The 23,133-nt window shown below is 35.5% G+C and overlaps 3 protein-coding genes across 5 annotated transcripts; 2 read left to right on the top strand and 1 right to left on the bottom strand.

The window, feature by feature from the left end:
• On the top strand, positions 1 to 14,503 carry LOC112526472 (ABC transporter B family member 6-like). 2 transcript variants are annotated; one of them, XM_025136754.1, is made up of 11 exons: positions 1 to 611; positions 6,426 to 6,480; positions 6,566 to 6,741; positions 6,909 to 7,037; positions 8,697 to 8,956; positions 9,045 to 9,355; positions 9,988 to 10,208; positions 10,279 to 10,619; positions 10,740 to 11,530; positions 11,622 to 11,863; positions 12,990 to 14,503. In XM_025136754.1, exons 1-11 carry the CDS (start codon positions 243 to 245, stop codon positions 14,217 to 14,219), a joined length of 4,125 nt encoding a protein of 1,374 aa, XP_024992522.1. In that variant the 5' UTR covers positions 1 to 242; the 3' UTR covers positions 14,220 to 14,503. The 2 variants fall into 2 exon arrangements, with proteins under 2 accessions (XP_024992522.1, XP_024992521.1); XM_025136753.1 differs by having other exon boundaries at positions 6,837 to 7,037.
• A 1,744-nt stretch (positions 14,504 to 16,247) lies between these two features.
• On the top strand, positions 16,248 to 17,307 carry LOC112526573 (aquaporin TIP1-3-like). The gene is made up of 3 exons (XM_025136916.1): positions 16,248 to 16,380; positions 16,480 to 16,730; positions 16,832 to 17,307. The coding sequence occupies exons 1-3, from the start codon at positions 16,248 to 16,250 to the stop codon at positions 17,201 to 17,203; spliced, it is 756 nt and encodes a 251-aa protein (XP_024992684.1). The 3' UTR covers positions 17,204 to 17,307.
• An 89-nt stretch (positions 17,308 to 17,396) lies between these two features.
• On the bottom strand, positions 17,397 to 19,756 carry LOC112526721 (F-box protein At2g39490-like). Of its 2 annotated transcripts, none has more exons than XM_025137119.1 (5): positions 19,694 to 19,756; positions 19,123 to 19,623; positions 18,750 to 19,026; positions 18,342 to 18,506; positions 17,397 to 17,881 (listed from the first exon to the last, which is right to left on the bottom strand). In XM_025137119.1, the coding sequence occupies exons 1-5, from the start codon at positions 19,735 to 19,737 to the stop codon at positions 17,549 to 17,551; spliced, it is 1,320 nt and encodes a 439-aa protein (XP_024992887.1). In that variant the 5' UTR covers positions 19,738 to 19,756; the 3' UTR covers positions 17,397 to 17,548. The 2 variants fall into 2 exon arrangements, with proteins under 2 accessions (XP_024992887.1, XP_024992886.1); XM_025137118.1 differs by having other exon boundaries at positions 18,750 to 19,094; positions 19,191 to 19,623.
• Positions 19,757 to 23,133: the final 3,377 nt, after the last annotated feature.

Genomic DNA, 23,133 nt, shown 5'->3' with positions numbered 1-23,133 from the left:
ACCAACAAAAACACGATGGAATCAAAGAAACTTCAGTTTCCGAGTCAACTTTCTCTTCTTCCTTTTTTGCTCTCTTTCAAACACACTAGTGGGAGCGAAATCTCAACGAGCACAACAAGAATCTCTTTGTACTTCGGCGGATCGATGAAATTAAGTTGTAATTTTGGATGGTTTTAGGGTTTTGAGAGTTTTAATTTTGGACGAGAGGTTTTAGTTGTGGGAGGGTTTCCGAGATTGTAAATATGATGGCTAGAGGTTTATTTGGTTGGTCACCACCGCGGCAACAGCCTCTAACACCGGTATCAGAGGTGTCGGAGCCACCGGAGTCCCCGTCTCCATACATGGACCCAGGTATCGATGCGGTACCTCCGGAAGTTGATGATGTGATGGATGAGACGGAGGAGATCGAGCCGCCTCCGGAAGCAGTGCCGTTTTCGAGGCTGTTTGCGTGTGCTGATAGGCTTGATTGGGTGCTTATGGTAGTTGGATCGGTTGCTGCGGCGGCACATGGGACAGCACTTGTGGTTTATTTGCATTATTTTGCTAAAATTATTCAGTTGCTGAGTCATGCTGATGAGAGTCCGGATATGCAGTTTCATAGGTTCAAAGAGGTAGCTTGATTTTGATTTGTTGAATCATCAATGCTATTAGAACTTGTGTTTCTTATTCTGACCAAGTAATGTGAACTGACGTTCTATTGGTATATGTGTACTCCCTTTTGCTGTAAAGTACTACAGAAGTTATACTCCCTCCGCAGTAACTGAATTTCTAAATCCAAAATCCATGATTTTCTAGTTTTCAGCTCCAAAATTTGTTAAACTATTAAAGATTGTAATCAATCTATCATCAAAATAATTTCGATCAAATCTGAAGCCAGAAGTAACTCATTTGACACTTGCATGTTCAGAAGTGGACTTTATTGTAGGAGGGACTGGAGAATGTCAAAAAGAGATATTTTTTCCAGCTTCTGAGTAAAGTAATAGGTCCCTTAGAATTTTTGTAGGGGTTGGATGATGGTAAACTCATAAAAACATATAGTCAATATTAATGGAAAATTGAATGCAATTTAACTATTATAGATTAAAGTAGAAATTTAGCTCCACTTTCAGGATGAACTAAAAATTTGTCTCTGTGAGAATACGTAGAGAGTTATATTAAGAATTCTTAAAAGGATTCACCTTAATGGGTATAGCTTGTACAGTTGTACTAAGGCATCATAACCAGGGTTTATGTTTGGGCTTGAAATTTTTGCTTCATTTGACAAATCATTTTCAGTAATAGCAGGTAAATGATTCCAAGTATAACCAGGTAGCTAATGATGTTGATAATTGGGGATGCCTTTAGCTTAGAATGGTTTTTGTTTGCTTTTATGTGGTTCTCTTATATGCTTAGTTAATGGATGACAGTTAACAGTTATCTAATCATAAATTAGAGGATTAACATCTGGGTTGTTCTTTGCCGTGATTATCTATCTATTGAAATTACCAGGAAGCTTGAGTTTGTACATTTTATATGGTTCTGAAAAGCAGTGGGGCATGATATATTGGGTTTCACTGTTCTAGCATCCACTGGAAATTTACTTTGTGGGTATTAGTGACAACATGGATAATTATGGAAATGAGATGAGATCATGATTGGTATTATGATCTTTAATAAGTTATAAGGAATCAACATAAGACATGCAGCTCTGGGTTTCTTTCTTGTGCTTGTGCTTTGAGCTTGTAGTCGATGATGCATTGCACAGTTATCTCTTGCATCTACCAAAGCCAACAAATAAACTTATATCATTATATCAATTGAGGCTGACATATTCCAAGAATTTGGTATTGGTGGGTGGAAATTTAAGTAGTTATTTTCACCACATTGTTCTTTGTGCTCTTCAATGTGAAAAATGTACCAAGGTGCACATAATAAGTTCTTTCATCTTGCAATTCGTCAACTTGTTGAATCATGGTTACTTTTATGTGTGTTGTGTAATGTGGACCGTGTACTCATCATGTGGGATGCCTCAAATATCACCCCCTAGTTAAAGGATATACAAACATATGTGTTTTATGTGCATAAATACAAACACATATGCACACATGCATACCTATATGCATACATATATACATGTATGCTTCAAATCACCAACAATTTTTGGCCTTAAAACTAAATACGCTTTAAATTTACCCTCCAACTACGTAATGTCAGATTTCGTTTTTGTTTGTAACCCATAGGCTGCCTTCTTTTTGGAGAGAATTGGAGATTGAGGCTGTTCCAACCTTGTTCTTGTACTTGTCTTTTGCTTGAATCTAGTGGGCAAGTTGTTAGCCACTCATTATTAATATTTATTAGGAGAAATAAGCCTTTTTTCTCTGTTTAATGATTCCATGTCTTTGACATCTATTAGCATGAAGGATAATGGATGATATTACATTTGTGAATTAGTGAAGAAGCAAGGATGTTATAGCCCTTTGACAGTGGTGCTAATCATTTTGCTATCTAGGAGTAGTCTATTGTTTCACATAGTCACTCTCCTATCATAATGGTCATCTGCCATCTCTTTTGTGAAGAGATAAATCTTACTATTAGACACTTCCCTAAGGTCTGACGGTTACCCTGTGTGCATGAAGGCTCTTCGGCTTTGTGGGGAGTGAGATGAGGAAGGAAGTTTCCACTTTCCTCAAGTAGTTTTTCCCTTGCATTTGCAAATAGGTTGTTTCAGTATCATTAGATTCTTCCTTCAATCAAATTAGGATAAGAAGTGATTTTCATCTTGCTGCAGTAACTTTAGGCTTAACTACAGTGAAGTCAACACAGGGCATATACTAAATTTTTTGGTAGAATTTGAGTTCAACAAATTCACAAGTTGATATGTTTTAGTTAAATGCTTAATTTGATTGGGTGGAACTTGGAAGTCAATGATGTTTTAAGCAGGCATACCGCTAATAGTTATAGTTTTAGTCAATCATGTGCAGATCAATCTAGAACCCATTCTTTGTTAACATGCAATGTGTTTTTGACTTGGTCCATCTTTTAGGTGTTTTGTTTCTTTTTATTTTTAATTCTGACGATAAGTTTAATGCACGTGGAAGAACCAAGAGAAAACTTAACCTTCTACTTCTGTTGAGAGCTTTGGGTTAGTTATGGACGAATGGTTAGGTATACTATCTGAATGGGTAAGAGTGACAACAATGAATTCACGTCGCTAAGGAAGGTAATCGGTCTACCTTCCAATGGGGGAGGATGGAGAATTTTTATGGATAGGGAGCCATAGTTGCAACTTTGTTCATGCATGATGCAACTATTAGATATTCATCTTTGTATGACTACAAAGGAAAGAATTAATATGTCGTCAGTTTATTAGATTCTGCATTAAGGATGTCTGGAATTGTCAAATCTATTGAGAAAATTAGATAGGGATGCAGTGCTTTACCTGAATAAGCAAGAAGGATAAACTTTTTTTAGGATGAAGAGCAAAGCTAGCTTGTCGTTATATGGTCTATCAACATTTACTTGTTGCCTGTCATGGAGATTATTATGCAAGCATCTTGTTACGGGTACTGAACAAGTGGATCTCTATATGTCACTGTTGAGTAGGAAATGATGCTACGGAGGACTTCTGGACCCCTAGGAAAATAGATGCTTTATGAAGCAAGTTCGGTGGGAGCATCATCACCGTTGTCAATTCATATCAAATTTTAGATTGTGATACTAATTTTGTAAATCATGAATCAAACTAAATTATGGACTCACCGGTGACTTTAAAAAAGGTTTACATCACATCTGTAAATCTAGAAGAGAAGAAATAAGCATTCTACCCATGCGTAAACCCAATATACTTGCATTAGTCATGAGAGCTTGGTCTTATCCCATTAGTCATTCGTTACAACTTTAACATATAGCAGCAAAAAATATCTCTGTTAATGTGGCTGCTAATAAGTTTTAGATTAGAAAAATTCTAACCGAAGTATTCCCAAGAAACGGCATAAATAAGGTTAGAAATCATGGGGTAAAATTATTAAAATCTTTAGACTGACCGATTAGACTATGCAAGGACAAATCACCAATATTGATGATGCATTAGCATTTGCTGATGAGTTTCTCAATCGTTTGCTTCATGAGTTCTTTTGTTCGTAAGATTAGAATCTATGCTGTTAATTGCGGCGCTATTGCGCTGCAACAGCGGTGTGATAGCGGATTGCGGACTAAGGTAAAATTGCGGTGAAAATTGTGTTTCTGATATTACTCGCAATTGACCGATATTTGAGGTGAAATTGCGGACCGATATTTCAATATTTTAGCTTGGGCCCCTTTAGAACAAGTTGGGCCAAGTACAAGAAGTAAAAGGGAGCGCTATAGGGATGATGATCACGTTAGGGATGATGATCACGTTGGAGATGAAGGGGTTGATTGGGAAGCTAGCCTAAACGAAGAAGTGAATGTCTTAGATGATGTTGACTCGGATGCTGAACCTATTGCTTGTGATTAGCTCGTTTATGAACACTTTTCCTATTTTGTTTTGTGAAACTTGTTTAAGTTGATGTTTTGATTTTGAAACTATATTTCTAATTAATGCATATGATATGTTTATGTATGCATGCATACATATTACGTATATATAATTCTAAGAAATATTATATGAACCGCTATTTTTGGACCACTATGCCACCGCTATAACTGTTATTTCAAATATCGGTCCTGACCGCAATTTTGTATTTTCGCCGCTATAACAGCATAGATCAGAATTTTGAATCATACGTTTTTGAAAACTATGATAGCTCTCGTTTAGAGCGAGATTTGCAAGGGAGAGAGGGAAGCTCTGAAAGTTGTATGCTGGATTTAGTGATACATTGCTGAGAGAAGAGAATTTCTATACGTGGAGCAGTTTATGAGCATTTTACATGAAATGCTATCCCCTTTATAAACTGAAGGTGGATATTTGATGGAATTGGCTTAAGAGGCATTGCAGATTGCCATTACTCCATATGAGAACTAATTATATCTTATATATGGCTTGATAAGAAGTTCAGAAACATACATAGGGCTTTTGGCACACGTTGACATTTTCTTTTTCCGGCCTAATAGATCACCTTTTGTATCACCCTATTTGAGTCTTCTTAGATCCCATAGGTGGCTGATGACTTGTACTAGCATCATTATGTGGTCTAGGTCCTAGAGTCATTCAATATTAATTTTATGCCTAATCCAAAAATCTTGCCCAATAATGAAAAAAGCTAGATTTTTTTTTGATGTTTTGATATGGAAAACCTCAAAGATAGGGCCAGCTAGGCAAGCCGGGCCACGAAAGAAAAGAAGTCATAGGCCGAGATGACTAAGAAAAGAGTACTAATGTTATTTCTTAAAAGTATTCATTGCCTGAATCTCTTTTGATACCATATCATTTATAAGAATCAAAATTTATTTAGTCATGGAACATCTGAGAAGATTTTGTTCTGATAAATTTTATAGAAAAAAATGATGTGTGAGATTTGATGGAATAAATGTTTTAATTAACACTTGCTTCATTAGTTATGATTACAACATATTGATCAAGAACAGAAACTTGTGATTGTTATCAATTTTCTACTATAAGTTTCAAGGACCACAAAAGGACTTATTCTTGTAACACTAAAAAGTTGATCACTCGTTTATTCTCGGATGGAGGTAGGAACATGTAACTAGTTTTGTTGAGATGGTAGCTTGTGTTGACAATGATTTCTGACATGTGAACTTCATCATTCAAGCCACCATACTACCATTTTTCAGGTCCAGTATACTTACTAAGAACATGTCTTGCTCTTCGAACTGTTGGCAACTATTCACCTTTGTTTTCACTTGTTATGTTACAAGGTCTGTCTTCAATGAATCTTATTTTTCTTTAATGTTCCTTTTGATGTCCAATTGATGGTAACACACACTTTTTCATTGATACTACTCACTCAAGTTTTCTTAGGCTCAGTCATCTTTGTAGTCTTGTATTCAATGAAGGGGCATCGCTTGCATAGAGGGTCTACTGATTAATATTCTATAGTTGATCATGACCGTAATATGTTTGACTTCTTTCCAGTTTGGGTTCTTGAATTTTTTTTCTGTTAGTCAGACCCTGTCCCAATAACAGCCTAAATTACACCACCATATGCTTCCTAATTCTATTTAAGTATCTAATTCTGTTATCAGACTTAATATTACACAACTGAAATTGAAAGAAATAAAGTTGCACTTATGCCTATCGAAAGAAAAAAAACATGGTCCATTGCAAGTCTAGATATGATTAAGCCATGACATGGTTATGTAGTTTATCCGACAGAATAGTACTTTGAACCATCATTGCTTGTTTATTGATTCATGTTAAATGGCATGATACTTCTATCTGAAGCATTGTTAATTTATTAGACGGGTGAAAATTTATACAAAAGGATTGTGTTGTATTATTTCTGCAGCTTGCTCTGACCCTTGTTTATATTGCTGGTGGTGTTTTTGCTGCTGGTTGGATAGGTACATATCTGAATTTAGTCTCATTTATATTTCATTGTGCAATGCTTCTTGTCAGCCATCATTTCTAAATCGCTCTTGCTTTCAGAGGTTTCATGTTGGATTCTTACTGGAGAAAGGCAGACTGCTGTTATTAGGTCAAGATATGTCCAAGTACTTCTAAATCAAGATATGAGTTTCTTCGACACCTATGGGAACAATGGAGACATTGTGAGTCAAGTATTGAGCGATGTGTTGCTTATCCAATCTGCTCTCAGTGAAAAAGTACGTTCAGATCCTACAAGTATCTTCTCGCCAGTTTTCGCTTATTGGAATTAGTATGTAACGCTGTATTATATCGATCAATTTTATTGATGCAGGTTGGTAATTATATTCATAACATGGCTACATTCTTCAGTGGCCTTACAATTGGATTTATCAACTGCTGGCAGATTGCCCTCATAACTTTAGCTACTGGTCCGTTTATTGTTGCCGCAGGAGGAATATCAAATATATTTCTCCACAGGCTTGCTGAGAGTATTCAAGATGCATATGCTGAAGCAGCTAGTGTTGCTGAACAGGTTATTTCATTTTTCCCAGTTCCTTTTCCTGCCCTTGGTTAAATGAACCCACAATATTAGTAGCACTACGTATAGACCACTTGATGCATTTGTTTTCGTGCATTACCTCGGGGTATCATTTTTGCCAAATGGATCCGAAACTACAGTATTTTACACCTCAGTGTATCAGATGCCTTAGTGTGAATAGCTTCGTATTTGTTTTGGTGCGGTATTGTTGGCATTACAACACTCCTTATGATGTCTGGGGTCCCATTTTCTATTTAATTTCTTGTACTAAGGAGATCTTAATTATCTAAAATATTCATGGAGAATATTTGAGTAATAGCACTTGAAGGGTTGCATCAACAATGGAAGTATGTACTCACAGAGGCTAAGCATATGTGTATTTAAAAGTTCCACCATGTATAGACCGGTTTATCTTGTGCAGATGGAGTATAAGTTGTTGGCTCTTCATTTTTACCTCCCCCCTTTCTCTTATTGTCAAGTTTACTCTCTTATCTGTTAAATTGAGTCGATCATATCGTTGCCACCCTTAATATCAACCAGTTTAAATAACTACTTGAGAAAGAATGGTATTATACACTATGCTGTTAATTGCGGCGATATCTCGGATAGCGGACATTAGCAAAATAATGGTGGTCAGATTGCGGTAGCGCAATTTACTGCAATTTTGACCGATATTTAGGGTCAATTGCGTTCGATATTAAAGTTACTTTTTGGGGGGAGGGTTGGGGCCATTGGGCTTTATTTTCAGTCTCTGTTTTTAGATAGTTGGGCTTTATTTCTCGTCTTTCTTTTTCTGGGCTTTATTTTCAGCCTTTGTTTTTAGCCTAAACAAAGAAGTGAACATATTAGATGAACTGAACCTATTGCTTGCGATTAGCTCGTTTATGAACACTTTTCCTATTTTGCAAATGATATGTTTATGTAAGCATATTATATATATAATTATATATAATTCTAAGAAATATTATATGAACCGCTATTTTTGGACTGCTATACCACTGCTATAACTGCTATTTCAAATATCTGTCCTGACCGCAATTTTGTATTTTCACCGCTATAAGCATAGATTATACAACCACTTACTACTTTTCGTATATGTAAAGCCATTGGTTTTATCCATCTGTTAGTACCTCTAGGTTATGGTAAAGTAGTGCTTGCTCTTGACATCTATTTGATGAGATTTGTGCTGTTTAGTCGAGATACTTCCTTAGCTGTGATTTTTCTCTGTTTAAGGGGGCCTGTAGTATGCTGCTTTGTGGATTTTCTGTGTTTCAGTATCTTCACATACGTAGTTACATACATTTTGTCTATGCTAAATTCCTAATCTTGTGCTTGTGGGTTTACTTTCAGGTTACTGGCAACTAGCTTAGTGTAGTTTGGTATATTGGACAAATTCATGGTTATATACTATCTGTGTTTGATGATATCATGTGTTATTTGGCTACTTTTTCAACAGAACATGGCCAATATTTAATCTTTTTGGTCATTAATATAATATGTACAGGGAACTTTTTATTAGTTTTTCAGCTTTCATTTGAATAAAGTCTGAGTTGATGATCATTTACTATTGCCTGTAGTTCTAAAAGCCAACTGATTGTCTGTTAATTTATTTTTTGGTTACTTAATGCCAAATATTCTTTTTTCATTTTGCAGGCAATTTTATACATTAGAACCTTGTATGCTTACACAAATGAAACATTAGCAAAATATTCTTATGCAGCCTCTCTACAAGCTACTTTGAGATATGGTATATTGATAAGTCTTGTGCAAGGACTTGGGCTTGGGTTCACATATGGACTTGCAATATGCTCTTGTGCTTTGCAACTTTATGTCGGAAGATTCTTAGTTACACGCGGAAAAGCTCATGGTGGAGAAATTGTAACAGCTCTGTTTGCTGTAATCTTAAGTGGCCTGTAAGCATCTTGTTTTCACTTATCCTGTAATCCATCCATACATGATGCTTTTGTACTGATATTTGTCAACTGCCGTTGGTTTTGATAGTGGGTTGAATCAAGCAGCCACAAACTTCTATTCATTTGAGCAAGGAAGGATTGCTGCATATAGACTTTATGAGATGATAAGCCGTTCATCATCCACTGAGGATCATGATGGAAACATTCCTGATTCTGTACATGGTAACATCGAGTTTCGAAATGTGTATTTCAGTTATTTGTCTCGTCCTGAAATCCCTATTTTAAGTGGATTTTACCTGACTGTTCCTGCCAAGAAAACTGTGGCACTTGTTGGAAGAAATGGCTCTGGTAAAAGTAGCATTATACCACTTATGGAACGGTTCTATGATCCGACATTAGGTATTAAACTACTTTGTATCTTCACATCATTTGTTTTCTATATATATATATCTCTTGAAATTGTTACTTTGTCAGTGATCTTATTCCTTTTGGAGATACCAAAATAGGGGAAGGTTCAAATGAGAACGATAAATATTTTGAGAACCAATGGAACCAGTATATGCATATATGTATGCATTGAGGCATAGGGTTGGTTCCGGTGAGAATGAAAGTCATGGTGAGAAGGGTAACAAGGGATCTCCACCCTTGGATCAATTCTAATTGAAGAGAACCACTAGATCAACACTAACGAGATACACTAGATCAATTCCCTTCTAAAGGGTTGTTTTGGGATTAAAAGTGATCAAGGGTCCAAATCCCTTCTTACACTTCTCACCTCAACTCCTAATCTCACATGATCCTTTGTCTTGATGCATATACACTATCAAATTCATCAATGTATATCTACCATGTATGCAAGTATTTATGCGTCGATGAATATACTCATTAAATTCATGTAGTATATATGCATCAATTCATATACTCGTTCTCATGGTTCTCAAAATATTTATGGTACTCATTTGATCTTTTCCCTACCAGTATAATACCTTCCTTTATTCTACTGATATGCTCTTTTATTTATTGTTTCTCAGGGGAAGTTCTTTTGGATGGAGAGAACATAAAAAACCTGAAATTAGAATGGCTAAGGAGCCAAATTGGTTTAGTCACTCAAGAACCTGCCTTGCTAAGCTTGAGTATAAGGGATAATATTGCCTATGGCAGAGATGCTACTCCACTTCAAATAGAAGATGCTGCTAAAACTGCTCATGCACATACATTTATTAGTTCGCTTGAGAAAGGATACGAGACACAGGTAGAAATCAAAAGAGTAAATTACGTTTTAACCCTTAAATTAATCCCTAATGAATAAAATGTTACCTCAGGTAGGCAGGGCTGGTTTATCTCTGACAGAAGAACAGAAAATAAGACTTTCTGTTGCTAGAGCAGTGCTTTCCAGTCCATCTATCCTTCTTCTTGACGAGGTCACTGGTGGATTGGACTTTGAAGCTGAAAGATCTGTTCAGGAGGCTCTAGATCTCTTGATGTTAGGTCGTTCTACCATCATAATCGCTCGGCGGCTTTCTTTGATAAGGAATGCTGATTTCATAGCTGTGATGGAGGAAGGCCACCTAATGGAGATTGGGACACATGATGAACTGATAGCATCAGATGGGCATTACGCAGAGCTTCTAAGATGTGAAGAAGCAGCTAAACTCCCAAGAAGGTAAGATGATATGCCAAAAAAAGTGTAGCAATTGATGATTCCCTGGTGTTTTTTTTTTAAGTTTTCATCCTGATGAGTGGGTTATAAATATTTAAATGTGTTTGTTTCGTATCCTTTTAGGATGCCTGTGAGAACCTACAACGAAAATGCAACTTTCCAAATTGAAAAAGATTCTTCGGCAAGTCACAGCTACCAAGAACCATCCTCTCCCAAATTTGCCAAATCACCATCACTTCAGAGAGCTTCTAATCTACATGCGGCAAGATCTCCGGATTCTGCTTACAACTCGCATGAATCTCCAAGAAATCCAAGCCCACCAGAAAAAATGGTTGAAAATGGTTCGCACTTGGATGGAACAGACAAAGAACCGTCCATAAGAAGGCAAGATAGTTTTGAGATGAGACTGCCAGAGTTGCCAAAGATCGACGTCCATTCTATTCGACGTCAAACATCCCATGGCTCTGATCCTGAATCACCTGTTTCACCACTTTTGACATCTGATCCCAATAATGAGCGCTCACATTCACAAACTTTTAGTCGGCCTAACTCTCAGTTTGGTGATGATCCAGTTAAAGTCAAAGCGGTGAAGGAAAAGCAACCTCGAAAAGAACCACCAATGTGGAGGCTTGTAGAGCTGAGCTTTGCTGAATGGCTTTATGCTGTTCTGGGAAGCACTGGTGCTGCAATCTTTGGTTCTTTTAACCCTCTTCTTGCCTATGTGATTGCATTAATTGTGACAGAATATTACAGAAAAGAGGCTGACAGACATATGCGGCATGAAGTAGATAAATGGTGCTTAATCATTGCCTGTATGGGTGTCGTGACTGTAATAGCAAATTTTTTGCAGCACTTTTACTTTGGTATAATGGGGGAGAAAATGACCGAACGAGTTAGGAGACTGATGTTTTCTGGTTAGTACCTCTTTTTCTAGCAAGTAATTGTCCTTTTCTTGCCTTATAAATGCTTATGATGTTTATCACTACATTTATTTGTTTTTTACAGCAATGCTCCGCAATGAAGTCGGATGGTTTGATGAAGAAGAGAACAGTGCTGATACCTTGTCCATGCGATTAGCAAATGATGCAACATTTGTGAGAGCTGCTTTCAGCAACCGACTTTCTATATTCATACAAGATAGTACAGCCATTGTTGTGGCACTATTGATAGGGATGCTTCTACAGTGGCGTTTGGCCCTAGTGGCTTTGGCCACGCTGCCAGTTCTTACTGTTTCTGCCATTGCTCAGGTATACATCTCTTGTGCACACAGCAGAAAACATATTGTCCATATATTCTTTTCTGGAAACTGAGTATAACAAGTTTGCATTCTTTGTCAATAATTTTTGCGCAGATTAAGAATTGTGTTTTACTAGTAGCCAAGTACCCAAAATACCATACCGAACCAAACCAAACCAAACTACCGAGTAAATCTCATCCAGAGGTAGGATTTGGGGGTATGATGTATGTAGACCTTGCCTGCCTCTACCCCTCGGGTTAGAGAGACTGTTTCTGTGAAGAACCCCGGCTTGCAAAACAAAATTTAAGAGAAACAAGCAAACAGACTACATCTGAGAGTGTATGCAAAAAAGCAACGAGTCTGGAGAAAATACGTTAGGGACATATTGCGAGGGAAATAGGTTAAACAAACAAGGAAAACAAAGAGAGCAACACTTGACAACTACTAGTATAGGACAAAGTAATATTTTGATTAATTTATATTAGATCAAAGTAAAAAGCTGGAGGAGTTTTGTTCTGATATTCTAACCCTCAAAATAATAAACTAATGGCAAATCTTGTGTCCACATGTATAAAACATTTTCTGTGCTAATGATATAGTGCGAGTGAATAGGTCATTGTAAGCTTAAAGATTTCCAGATAAGGAATGTTGCGGCGATTATGGCATATACCAAGATAAAAAAGGTTGTAGTTATTATGGGACATAAAAGTGTTGCAGTTTTTAATGGGAGTATATTGTATCAATGGCTTCCTATTATTTCTGTAAAGTGTTTTGACCATGATTCACTGAATTTGGGAAAAGTTCGGTTTGTACTTTGGAGCAGAACTCAAGGAATCTTTCAAAGTGCTAGCAGACCTTGGAATTTATTTCATGTGATAGTTTCTGAGAGAGCATTAAATCATCCTTGATCTCTAGTGCTATTGTTATTATATGCATGAATAATTGAATTTTGTTTTTATAATAAGAATCTATTTCATGGAGAATTATGTTCAACTTTCAAAGACCACATTGATTTTTAATAGTTACTACCCATTTGCGCAGAGATATTTTCAGATTTGTGAGATTAGTTTTCCTTGGAAATATGGAGATTGTTACTGGTAAATGATCCATTTTTCTCATATTTATAAATCCTGCAGAAGTTATGGCTAGCTGGATTCTCGAAGGGCATACAGGAGATGCACAGGAAAGCATCGTTGGTCCTTGAGGATGCTGTTAGAAATATCTACACTGTTGTGTCGTTCTGTGCCGGTAACAAAGTAATGGAGCTTTACCGATTGCAGTTACGCAAGATATTCACAAAGAGCTTCTTGCATGGCATGGGTATCGGCTTTTTATTTGGCTTTTCACAGTTCCTTCTTTTCGCCTGCAATGCTCTTCTCCTCTGGTACACTGCACTCTCTGTTAAAAACGGAGACGTGGATCTCTCCACTGCCATAAAGGAGTACATGGTCTTTTCTTTTGCTACTTTTGCTCTCGTGGAGCCTTTCGGTTTGGCTCCATATATTCTCAAAAGACGGAAGAGTCTGATATCCGTATTTGAAATAATCGATCGAGTACCCAAGATTGATCCAGATGATATCTCCGCTTTGAAGCCTCCAAATGTTTACGGAAGTATCGAGTTGAAACATGTTGATTTCTCTTATCCAACTCGTCCGGAGATTCTGGTACTGAGCAATTTCAGTCTCAAAGTCAACGGTGGTCAAACGGTTGCTATCGTGGGCGTTTCAGGATCCGGAAAAAGCACAATAATCTCTTTGATAGAGCGGTTTTACGATCCGGTTGCTGGTCAGGTGATTTTAGACGGTCGTGATTTAAAGCAATTTAACCTGAGATGGTTACGGAATCACATGGGTGTTGTTCAACAAGAACCCATCATATTTTCGACAACCATAAGGGAAAACATCATATACGCAAGGCACAATGCAAGCGAGACGGAGATCAAAGAGGCTGCGAGAATAGCAAATGCTCACCATTTCATCAGCAACTTGCCTCATGGGTATGACACACATGTTGGAATGAGGGGTGTGGACTTAACCCCGGGCCAGAAGCAGCGGATCGCAATTGCTAGAGTCGTGCTAAAGAATGCACCCATCTTGTTGTTGGATGAGGCAAGCTCGTCGATCGAGTCAGAATCGAGCCGGGTGGTTCAGGAGGCACTTGATACCCTAATCATGGGAAACAAAACCACCATTCTTATAGCCCATAGAGCTGTTATGATGAGGCATGTTGACAACATCGTTGTTCTTAACGGAGGTCGAATTGTGGAAGAAGGTGCCCATGATTCATTAATGTCGAAAAATGGTCTGTATGTTCGGTTGATGCAACCGCACTTCGGAAAGGGTATACGTCAACATAGGCATATTTAGTAAATTCGTGACGACCAATTCCACGACTCCGAGACCGGCTCGAGGTGAGAAGTAGGTTTGTAGATTGGTGCTGCATATTCTTTTGGAGGCAAAGCAGTGAATGTAATGCCTTCATGACATATTGTTTTGTTGATTGTAGAACTTTTATTTTTTATTTTTATTTTTGGTTTTGTGTTTGTTTTTGGTGACATTTTGTAGATTTGTATATGTTTTTTAGTTGTGTGCAATGAGGCTAAAAAGGAGAAAGCAAAGGTATTTATTGTATATAAAGAGACTTTGAAGAATCCATTGAAATTTGTTTTGCATTTCCCCATTTTACTTCAACTATTCTATTGGATGAATTACTTGGGATCTTTAACATTCAAGTTTTATCTATACCATTCGATAAAAACTTTTAAAAACTATTTTTTATGTATGAAGTACAGTTTATTGATGCATACTATTTAAAATTCAAGATTACAAATAAACTGTGCATAAGTACAACTTATTAAAGCTTTATTTTTGAATTCATGTAACTAACTGTAGATAAACATAGTCAAAATATAAGATAAACATTTCATTTTAAATATAAAAGATCTAAAATATAATTAGAATAATCATTGAGTTATAACAGAATACTTAATTATATTCTTATAAAAACTTATATTATTAAATCAAAAATAAATTACTTAAAAAAATTAAATTGAATAAATTACACAAAAAAAAAAAAAATGAAGTAGTTATTTTGATATTAATATTGATATATTTATTTTCAAAATTAAATGATATATTTATTTTCAAAATTAAATGATATATTTAAATTTATATTTTATTCAAAAATAAAAACATTATCTATTTCTCAAAACCCTATTATAATATCTACAAAGACGGAATAAAACAAAACATTAAAATCGAAATATATCTCGCTGCATTGCGCAAGTACCGGTCTATTATTTATATAATTCAAAGGTTTTTTTCGACACGTTATCATTAATATGTCATCACCTAAACAATTCCCTTAAATATATGAAAAATTTGTTTCTTTGGGTAACTGTGGATTTTCGGTCCGTGTGTATGAACTAATCCTCGAGCAACAACAATTATCACATCATGTGAGCCTCCATAGCCATAAGAGCTTTCACAACGTTTGGATTCAAACTTGGAATAAATGAGATTTTCCACCATTCCTTCGAGACTTGACCGTTGCACCATAACCTAAGTACTCTATAATTTGTTTAAGGTCTCAAATGAAAATTTGGAAATATTAGTTCCATTTTGATGCAATTTCCTTGTAAATAAATGATTTTTTTTCGAAGTTTATGACTGATTACAGATAACCAGTGACCAAAGCCCCAATGAACTGCAAAATTCATTTTATTTCAACATTAAATCAGGTATACCAAAGAGTGATGAGAAATGAAATAGTATTTTGTTCGACTCACGTGGAAAAGCTTTTTACATAGACTATAAGGACCTAAAATATAAACCACTTCAAAGGTCAAAAGTGTTTGGAGGTCCCAGGTTCAAATCCAAGAAGGAACAAAAATTCTCTTGTGATCACAGAAGTTCAAATACGGTGACTCCGGGCTAGCTGCAAAACGGGTGGTCAAACTGAGATTAATCGGCTTTCGTAGTGGGTTGGATGTCCAAATTAATAAAAAAAAACCTAAAATATGTTGATACGACCGTTGTTTTAATTGGTTAATAACATTTTTAAAAAGGTGTAAATGAAATATAAAAAAAAGAAATCATTTTATGTGATCATCAATCGCGACCGTGCCGGCGATAATACCTCCGCCGCATGATGAATTGGTCGGAAAACCAAACATTAAAATTAATCTTCGGTCATCACCACCTCAACTAACACCCACCGTACACGTGTCAACACTCTTTGGATCAAAGAAAACCATGCTAATTTACCGGCAACCCGTAATACCGGTTCCCTGGGCCGTTATTTCTGGTGTTTATATACACATACTCTACATACCCCCCAACTCCCTCAGCCAACTCCACTGATTAACTTTCTAGACAAATTTGTCCCCCAAAATCATGCCAATTTACAGAATTGCCATCGGAACTCCGGGGGAGGCCACCGACCCTAATACACTCAAAGCCGGTGTATCGGAGTTCATCTCAACCCTCATTTTTGTATTTGCCGGTGAAGGATCCGGCATGGCTTACGGTATGTTACATACAATCCCATCTCCTTCTATTTTCTTATCAATATAATCGATGGTTTCTATGATTCTGTTTAACTTCTGTTTCGATTCTCTGCGATTAGGTAAGCTGACGTACGATGCACCAAACACTCCGTCAGGGCTAGTGTCTGCTGCACTAGCCCATGCATTCGCCTTGTTTGTCGCTGTTTCAATCAGCGCAAACATTTCCGGTGGTCACGTAAATCCAGCCGTCACATTTGCGTCATTCATCGGTGGAAACATCTCGTTCCTGTGTGCCATCGTGTATTGGATCGCTCAATTACTTGGGTCCGTTGTTGCCTGCTTGCTCCTCCGGTATGTCACAGGCGGAACGGTAAGAACAAAACATCGTCAAATTTGGGTTCCAAAAGATTTATGGTTGTGATTCTTGAGAAACTACAACTTATTCCAATCAAATACGGAACTAAATTGCAGGAAACGCCGGCATTTGGTCTTTCATCGGATGTTACGGTCGGAAATGCACTAGTATTGGAGATCGTGATGACGTTTGGCCTAGTCTACACGGTATACGCGACCGCAGTGGATCCAAAGAAGGGCAATATCGGAATCATTGCGCCTATTGCCATCGGGTTCATAGTGGGTGCCAACATCTTAGTTGGTGGTGCGTACGATGGTGCGTCAATGAACCCGGCGGTCTGCTTTGGTCCAGCCGTGGTGAGCGGGACATGGAAGCATCACTGGATCTATTGGGTCGGTCCGTTTCTGGGGGCTGCCATTGCAGCCCTTATATACGACAGTATCTTCATCAGTGACGACCACGAGTCGCTTCCGGTAACAGACTATTGATAATCGACCACGATCGATTTTAGTTTCCGAGAAAACTAAGTAGTGAAATCAATCTTGCCCTTTTTGGAAATTAGACTAAATTGCTTTTAGGGGATTAAATAAGATGTCTAGTTTGGAATTTCTATTTACAGTATGTTCTTGATGAATCATGTTTGTGTTTGAATCCTGCATGTTCTACTTAACTACTAAGAATGCATCAAACATAGTAAGTTCTAGGAATGTATCAATAAGCATATAACAAAATTTCGAACCTTTTTGATCGGCCGTTATGCTCTCGTGCTACAAACCGACAAAATCCATCGTTACATGCACAAAATTATTCGAAAACGTGTCGAAGATGCGTTATTACACCATGTGAGGATGCTTGGAACACAAACCTCTGTTACCGAAAACTTCTTCCACAAACTTGTAACAGAACTTCAACTTRTCCGATCCTGTTGGTTTACCAATCGCCTGGCGTTTCGGGATTCTTATCAAACACCTTTCGTGCATCCCCTGCCTCACGTCTACAACTTGAGGTTCAGCACCGAAAACYTCCATCAAACGCTCCTTAAACAACATGATGTCTTCTTCCTTCTTCAATCCTTCCAGTTTCACCACTTTAAGCTTGCGTAATCTCCCATTTTCGACCCTGYTRGAGCYCTGWTGATCACCGGCRGAGCGGCTTCGAGGGTCAATCTGCAAAGTCATCAACTATTTCAAAAACCTTCCTGGAAGAATCGAGGGTTATGTCGCTAATTAAGTTCAGATGAATGAAGTTACCGTGAATCTATAACAGAGAAAGGGTTAACACTACCAAAAGGTCATCGACCCACTAGTATACGGTCAAGTGATTAAACCTCACCATATCTGAGTATACATGAGTATTTGTTGTATATAAATAAATAGAGGGGGATCAACCAAGGAGTTGATCCATTTGCAAGAATGCAATGAATACACATGAAATGCACGCTTAATCATATACGCTTGAACACATCCAAAAGGGACGCGAGCGAGTTGGTGAGCGTGAGGGAAGGTCGCCTGCTATGTACCGGTCAACATAACATGTGCTTAATCATATATGATATTTGAACTTCTCGCCTTCTCGTTTGAACTGAATAATATACTTAAATTTAATGAGAAGAAGAAGGGAACGTACAGTTATGAACAACCTCTTAAGGGAAGTGCAAAACTTCAAGAAACAAAACAACCAGTTGATGTTATGATCATCCATACAGCTATCAATCCACCACAAGTCCTCAAGTCTGCTGAATCTGAAATGTTCCTCATGTTCCTCTGAAAACAGCCATGGTCCAAATACTTCCTAAAACCCATAAATTTAACAGCTTAATTATGATTCTAAAAAGTCTTTATTAAGCCTTTCAATTAAAATTTGCTAGATTCTTGGTCATTTCCATTTCCATTTCCATTTCCATTTCCATTTCCATTTCCATTTCCATGCTTACTAGTAACTTAAGTAACACCCATATAAGCGGGTAAACGGCCCCTTACATGGGTTTTTTGTATCTTTATAAACTCGATATTGTTGTAGTGAAGAGAAACGTACCTTAAACATCCATCCACGGAGTGTAAGCACCTTGACATCTCGAATAGCTCGTAAAAGCGGATCATAGAGCTGGTGGTTCAAGTGTTTGAACCCTGGACCTTCACAATCCAAGATCACGTCTTTCAAATACATTACATTCTTGAACGAAAACCAGCATAAASGSCCGCKATATCGAAGAGMTTTGAGCTCCAACGACTCCACAAACACCGACTTAAGATCATAACAATCTCGAACAATGAGGGWMGTAAGCTTMGCAAGACCTTCAACTCTCAGAGACCTCAATCCATCACACTTGTCAATGATCAAACACTCAACATACCGAAACTTGTTTATCAAATTGGATACCAANGCAAGACCTTCAACTCTCAGAGACCTCAATCCATCACACTTGTCAATGATCAAACACTCAACATACCGAAACTTGTTTATCAAATTGGATACCAATTCACAAGTTAAATAGTTAACCGAAGTTAATTTCAGGGTTTTCACAGAGAAAAGATTTGGGGAAAATTGGGCGAAATCCATGGTGTTGAGCACAATCCCCCATCCAAACTGCCTTGGGTAATCTCGATTTCCTTTGGAGAAATCAAGATGGAGTTTTTTTTTCAACCCGATGGATGCCGTGATCAACCCTCGATTGAAATGGAATTCAAGCTTTCTGGGACTTTTCAGAGGATTATTTTCATCAAACATAAGGAAAAGTTTTCTGACTTCGGATTCAAAATCTTGAACTTGGACTGCTGGTCCTCCATACTTGATGCAAGTTCTGTTACACAAACCTGTGACGAGAGCTACAAATTTTGATCCAGAATCCAAGGGGTAGATTGAGAGAATATCCGCAAGAATTTCATCTGGTAATTTGGTGATCTCCGACCTGCAAAATTTCCGCTGTTCCGTTAAGAAGGAATCACAGAAAGAAGGATTAGAGATGTAGTTTGATTTACCTGGAGCATTCATCAATGGGGTTGTTCTCTTGCTGTTCTTCCATATCGGGATTGGAGTTGAAAATGGAAATATTTGGGTTAATGAAGATTATGTTAAATAATGTATGTAATCATATGACTTGGAGAAGAAGGATTAATGAGGATGACGACGACGACGACCAGGTCTAAACAATGTTGTATCGACGTTTCTTATTTTATTACAACACCTCAATAAATATTTCCAAACGATTTAAAACAGGTTAAAATCTAAAGAAGAATAAAAAATTTATTGTGGTCACGGAGGTTAAAATAATATATATAATCACTGACAGTAAAACATGAAAACATAATAAACGGGTAATATAAATGTTTAAGTTTATGCATTTGTTTTTTTTTTTGGAGATTTTTATACACGTACTTTTACTCATAATTTTTTTATTAATGTGATTTTATAATGAAACTTTTCTTGTAAGCTTCGTAACGGATAAATTGATTTATATATATATATATATATATATATATATTAATATTAAAAAAAAACCAAGAATATTGATATGACATCATAAAAAATGAGTATTAAGATATTAGTGAATTGTTGTTGAGTTTGAGATATCCCATGTTGATGAGAAATTGAAATTAGATGTGTGTATAAGAATGAAGAATGAGATTAAGTGTGTCAACTCATGAGGTTGAGTTTGATATATCCCACATTGATGAAAGATTAAGGAGGTGTGTATAAGAAATAACAATGAGATTAATTGTGTTAACTCATAAGGCTTGACTCATAAGGTTATCTTATTTGGATGACGATATTTTACAAAATAAATCTAATTATATAAAAATAAAAATAAATTATGTTTACATTCATCAATATATATATATATATATATATATATATATATATTAAAATAAGAACCAAGAGATAATTAGGTGTATCATAAGAATTGAGTATTGAAGTGTTGTTGAATTGTGGTTAAGTTTGAGATATCTCATTTTGATATATATATATATATATATATATATATATATATATATAGGGGCCCATTCAAAGAAGAACTGAGTTGTTTGTGATAACCGTGAGATCCAATCTCAACCACATAAATTAATAATCAATGGTTGAAAATAAAAGAAAAATTGATTACTGAAATTCCAAAAATAACTATCAAATATTTAATGTGAGTATGTAAATAAGGGCAAAAAGGTCAATTTTTTTAAATTAATGAGACTATTTTTAGCGCCCTAGAAATCCGTTAATATTCTAAAATTACATTTCATCAAATCAGAACAAAAAAACACAAAAAATGATGTTGGTTGTGCGAGAAGAGGTGGAAAACAATTTGTAGGCTTTGGTTGAACATGTTGTATTACATTGTGGTAAAAAAGATTGTGGTTTCATGTGGTACCCAAAAGATTGTGGTTTCATGTGGTACCCAAAATATTGTGGTTTTATGTGGTAAATTTGACATCCAGTCAATGAGCATTCAACTAAACTTTTTGTAATATCTCAATCACATAGTAGCAAATCATACAAGACAACATCCAAACTATTAACCCCATTGTGAGAATTATTTGGTAACCTACAACAAAGAACTCATAAGTCATAAGGGGTTACAAATTCCAATAGTTACTGATACGGGACAAGGTGTTACAATACCAATAGTGTATTAGGTAACACAAGATGTTGTGTTACATTGTGGTAAAAACGATTGTGGTTTCATGTGTTACCCAAAAGATTGTGGTTTCATGTAGTAATTAAGTAATATAAAATCAAAATTAATTGGAAGTTTGAAACGTATGAAATTAATAAATAAATATTTAATCTAAATTTAGTAATTTACTAACATGCCCTTTTACATTAATTTAAAAATAATAATTAATATATTAAAATGATTGGTTGAGATTGAATCTCACAATTAACACAATCTAATTAGTTCTCATTTGATTAGGCCCATATATATATATATATATATATATATATATATATATATATATTAAAGGAACAACCAAAGAATAATGATGTGGCTTAATGAGCTTTGAGTATTAATCAAATCTTGAAATGTGGCTTATGGATAGATTATTTTTCATCGTCCCTCTTATTATAAAAATCAAAATTTATAGTACACTCATTTCGTGTCCACTTAATTGCATTTTTTTAACCGTTTTAATAAAATTATGTTTTAAAACAACGTTTATAAGTTAAATTAGAAACATAATTTTTTCTTAACACGCATGATAATAATAATGCAGTGTCAATGATATTATGTCACAAATAAATCAATCATCAATATATGTATATTAAAAGAGAAACCAAAGGTAAATGATGTGACAAAATGAGTATTGAATATTTTTAAATATTAAAGGTGATTGATTTTCATCATCCTATATTAGTGAGCAGATGCAAAATTGGAAATAGGGAGTCAATATATGAAAGGAGAGCAAATATTTTTATACCAAATCATGAGGTTGGCTCAATTTGGCCTATCCTCTTTTTGCTATATTTTTTTATATACATTTAATGAATATTTTTTTTATTAAGTAATAGAGTTGGTTCATTTTAACTTTCCTCTATTTTTGCAAAAATTCTATTCATATTAAAAGATATTTTATATCAGTTGACTTTATAATAACAACGAAAGGTAATAATATGAATTTACTATATATGTGTATATATATATATATATATATATATTATAAAGTCAAATTCAAAACTTTAAAATAAATATAACGAATAATTTATTGTTTGTTTTAGTTTGTTATAACTGAAATTGAATCTACAAAAATATTTATTATAACTAAACTTGATTATATAATTATAAGTAAAAAAACAAGCCTATATATAAAGAAGCAACATGTAAAGGTATTGCTGCAAGTCAATGAGAATGTGATATACTCGAAGATGGATGTAAATATCTGAAATAAGGAAAAAATGAATTTGAGATCAATCATCAATCAATGTCAATATCAATATAATATATTAAAGGAGGAACCAAACTAACAATACAAAATATATAACCATGGTTGAAAACAAAACCAACCAAATATTACAAAATGAGTGAATATTTAAAAGAAGTTAGATATCTTTCAAAACTAAGATAGTTTGTTCAACTTTTAGGTTGACATGTTTTTTGGACAACCATCTTATATATATATATATATATATATATATATAGAGAGAGAGAGAGAGAGAGAGAGAGAGAGAGAGTTCGTTTCAAATGCAACCTATCATATTTATACAACTAATGCAACCTAATAAATTGAGATATTTATGGAAATGATGAGAGTTCATTTATTATGATTTTAATATTTATGAAAGATGAATAAGGTTCATTAATTATGATCAATACTTTATATTATGAAACAATCAAAACTTTTATTAAATCACATATTCATCAAATTATATAGACGATTGAAATTGAATTGTATTGGTTGTACAAATGTAAAAGGTTGTATAATAACCCACA

This window comes from Cynara cardunculus, assembly GCF_001531365.2.
Source record: "Cynara cardunculus var. scolymus isolate 2C chromosome LG 14, CcrdV1, whole genome shotgun sequence".
NCBI lineage: Eukaryota > Viridiplantae > Streptophyta > Magnoliopsida > Asterales > Asteraceae > Cynara > Cynara cardunculus.
Note: the sequence above shows the minus strand (reverse complement) of the source record. Positions and strands in the feature narration are given on the sequence as shown.

Bases quoted from the DNA above. Each gene is read 5' to 3' on its own strand.
- LOC112526472 (XM_025136753.1), top strand. From the start codon at position 243: ATGATGGCTAGAGGTTTATTTGGTTGGTCACCACCGCGGCAACAGCCT. The intron at 10,620-10,739 runs GTAAGATGATAT...GTATCCTTTTAG, and splicing joins GCAGCTAAACTCCCAAGAAG to GATGCCTGTGAGAACCTACA. The intron at 11,864-12,989 runs GTATACATCTCT...TAAATCCTGCAG, and splicing joins CTGTTTCTGCCATTGCTCAG to AAGTTATGGCTAGCTGGATT.
- LOC112526573 (XM_025136916.1), top strand. From the start codon at position 16,248: ATGCCAATTTACAGAATTGCCATCGGAACTCCGGGGGAGGCCACCGAC. The intron at 16,381-16,479 runs GTATGTTACATA...CTCTGCGATTAG, and splicing joins AGGATCCGGCATGGCTTACG to GTAAGCTGACGTACGATGCA. The intron at 16,731-16,831 runs GTAAGAACAAAA...ACTAAATTGCAG, and splicing joins GGTATGTCACAGGCGGAACG to GAAACGCCGGCATTTGGTCT.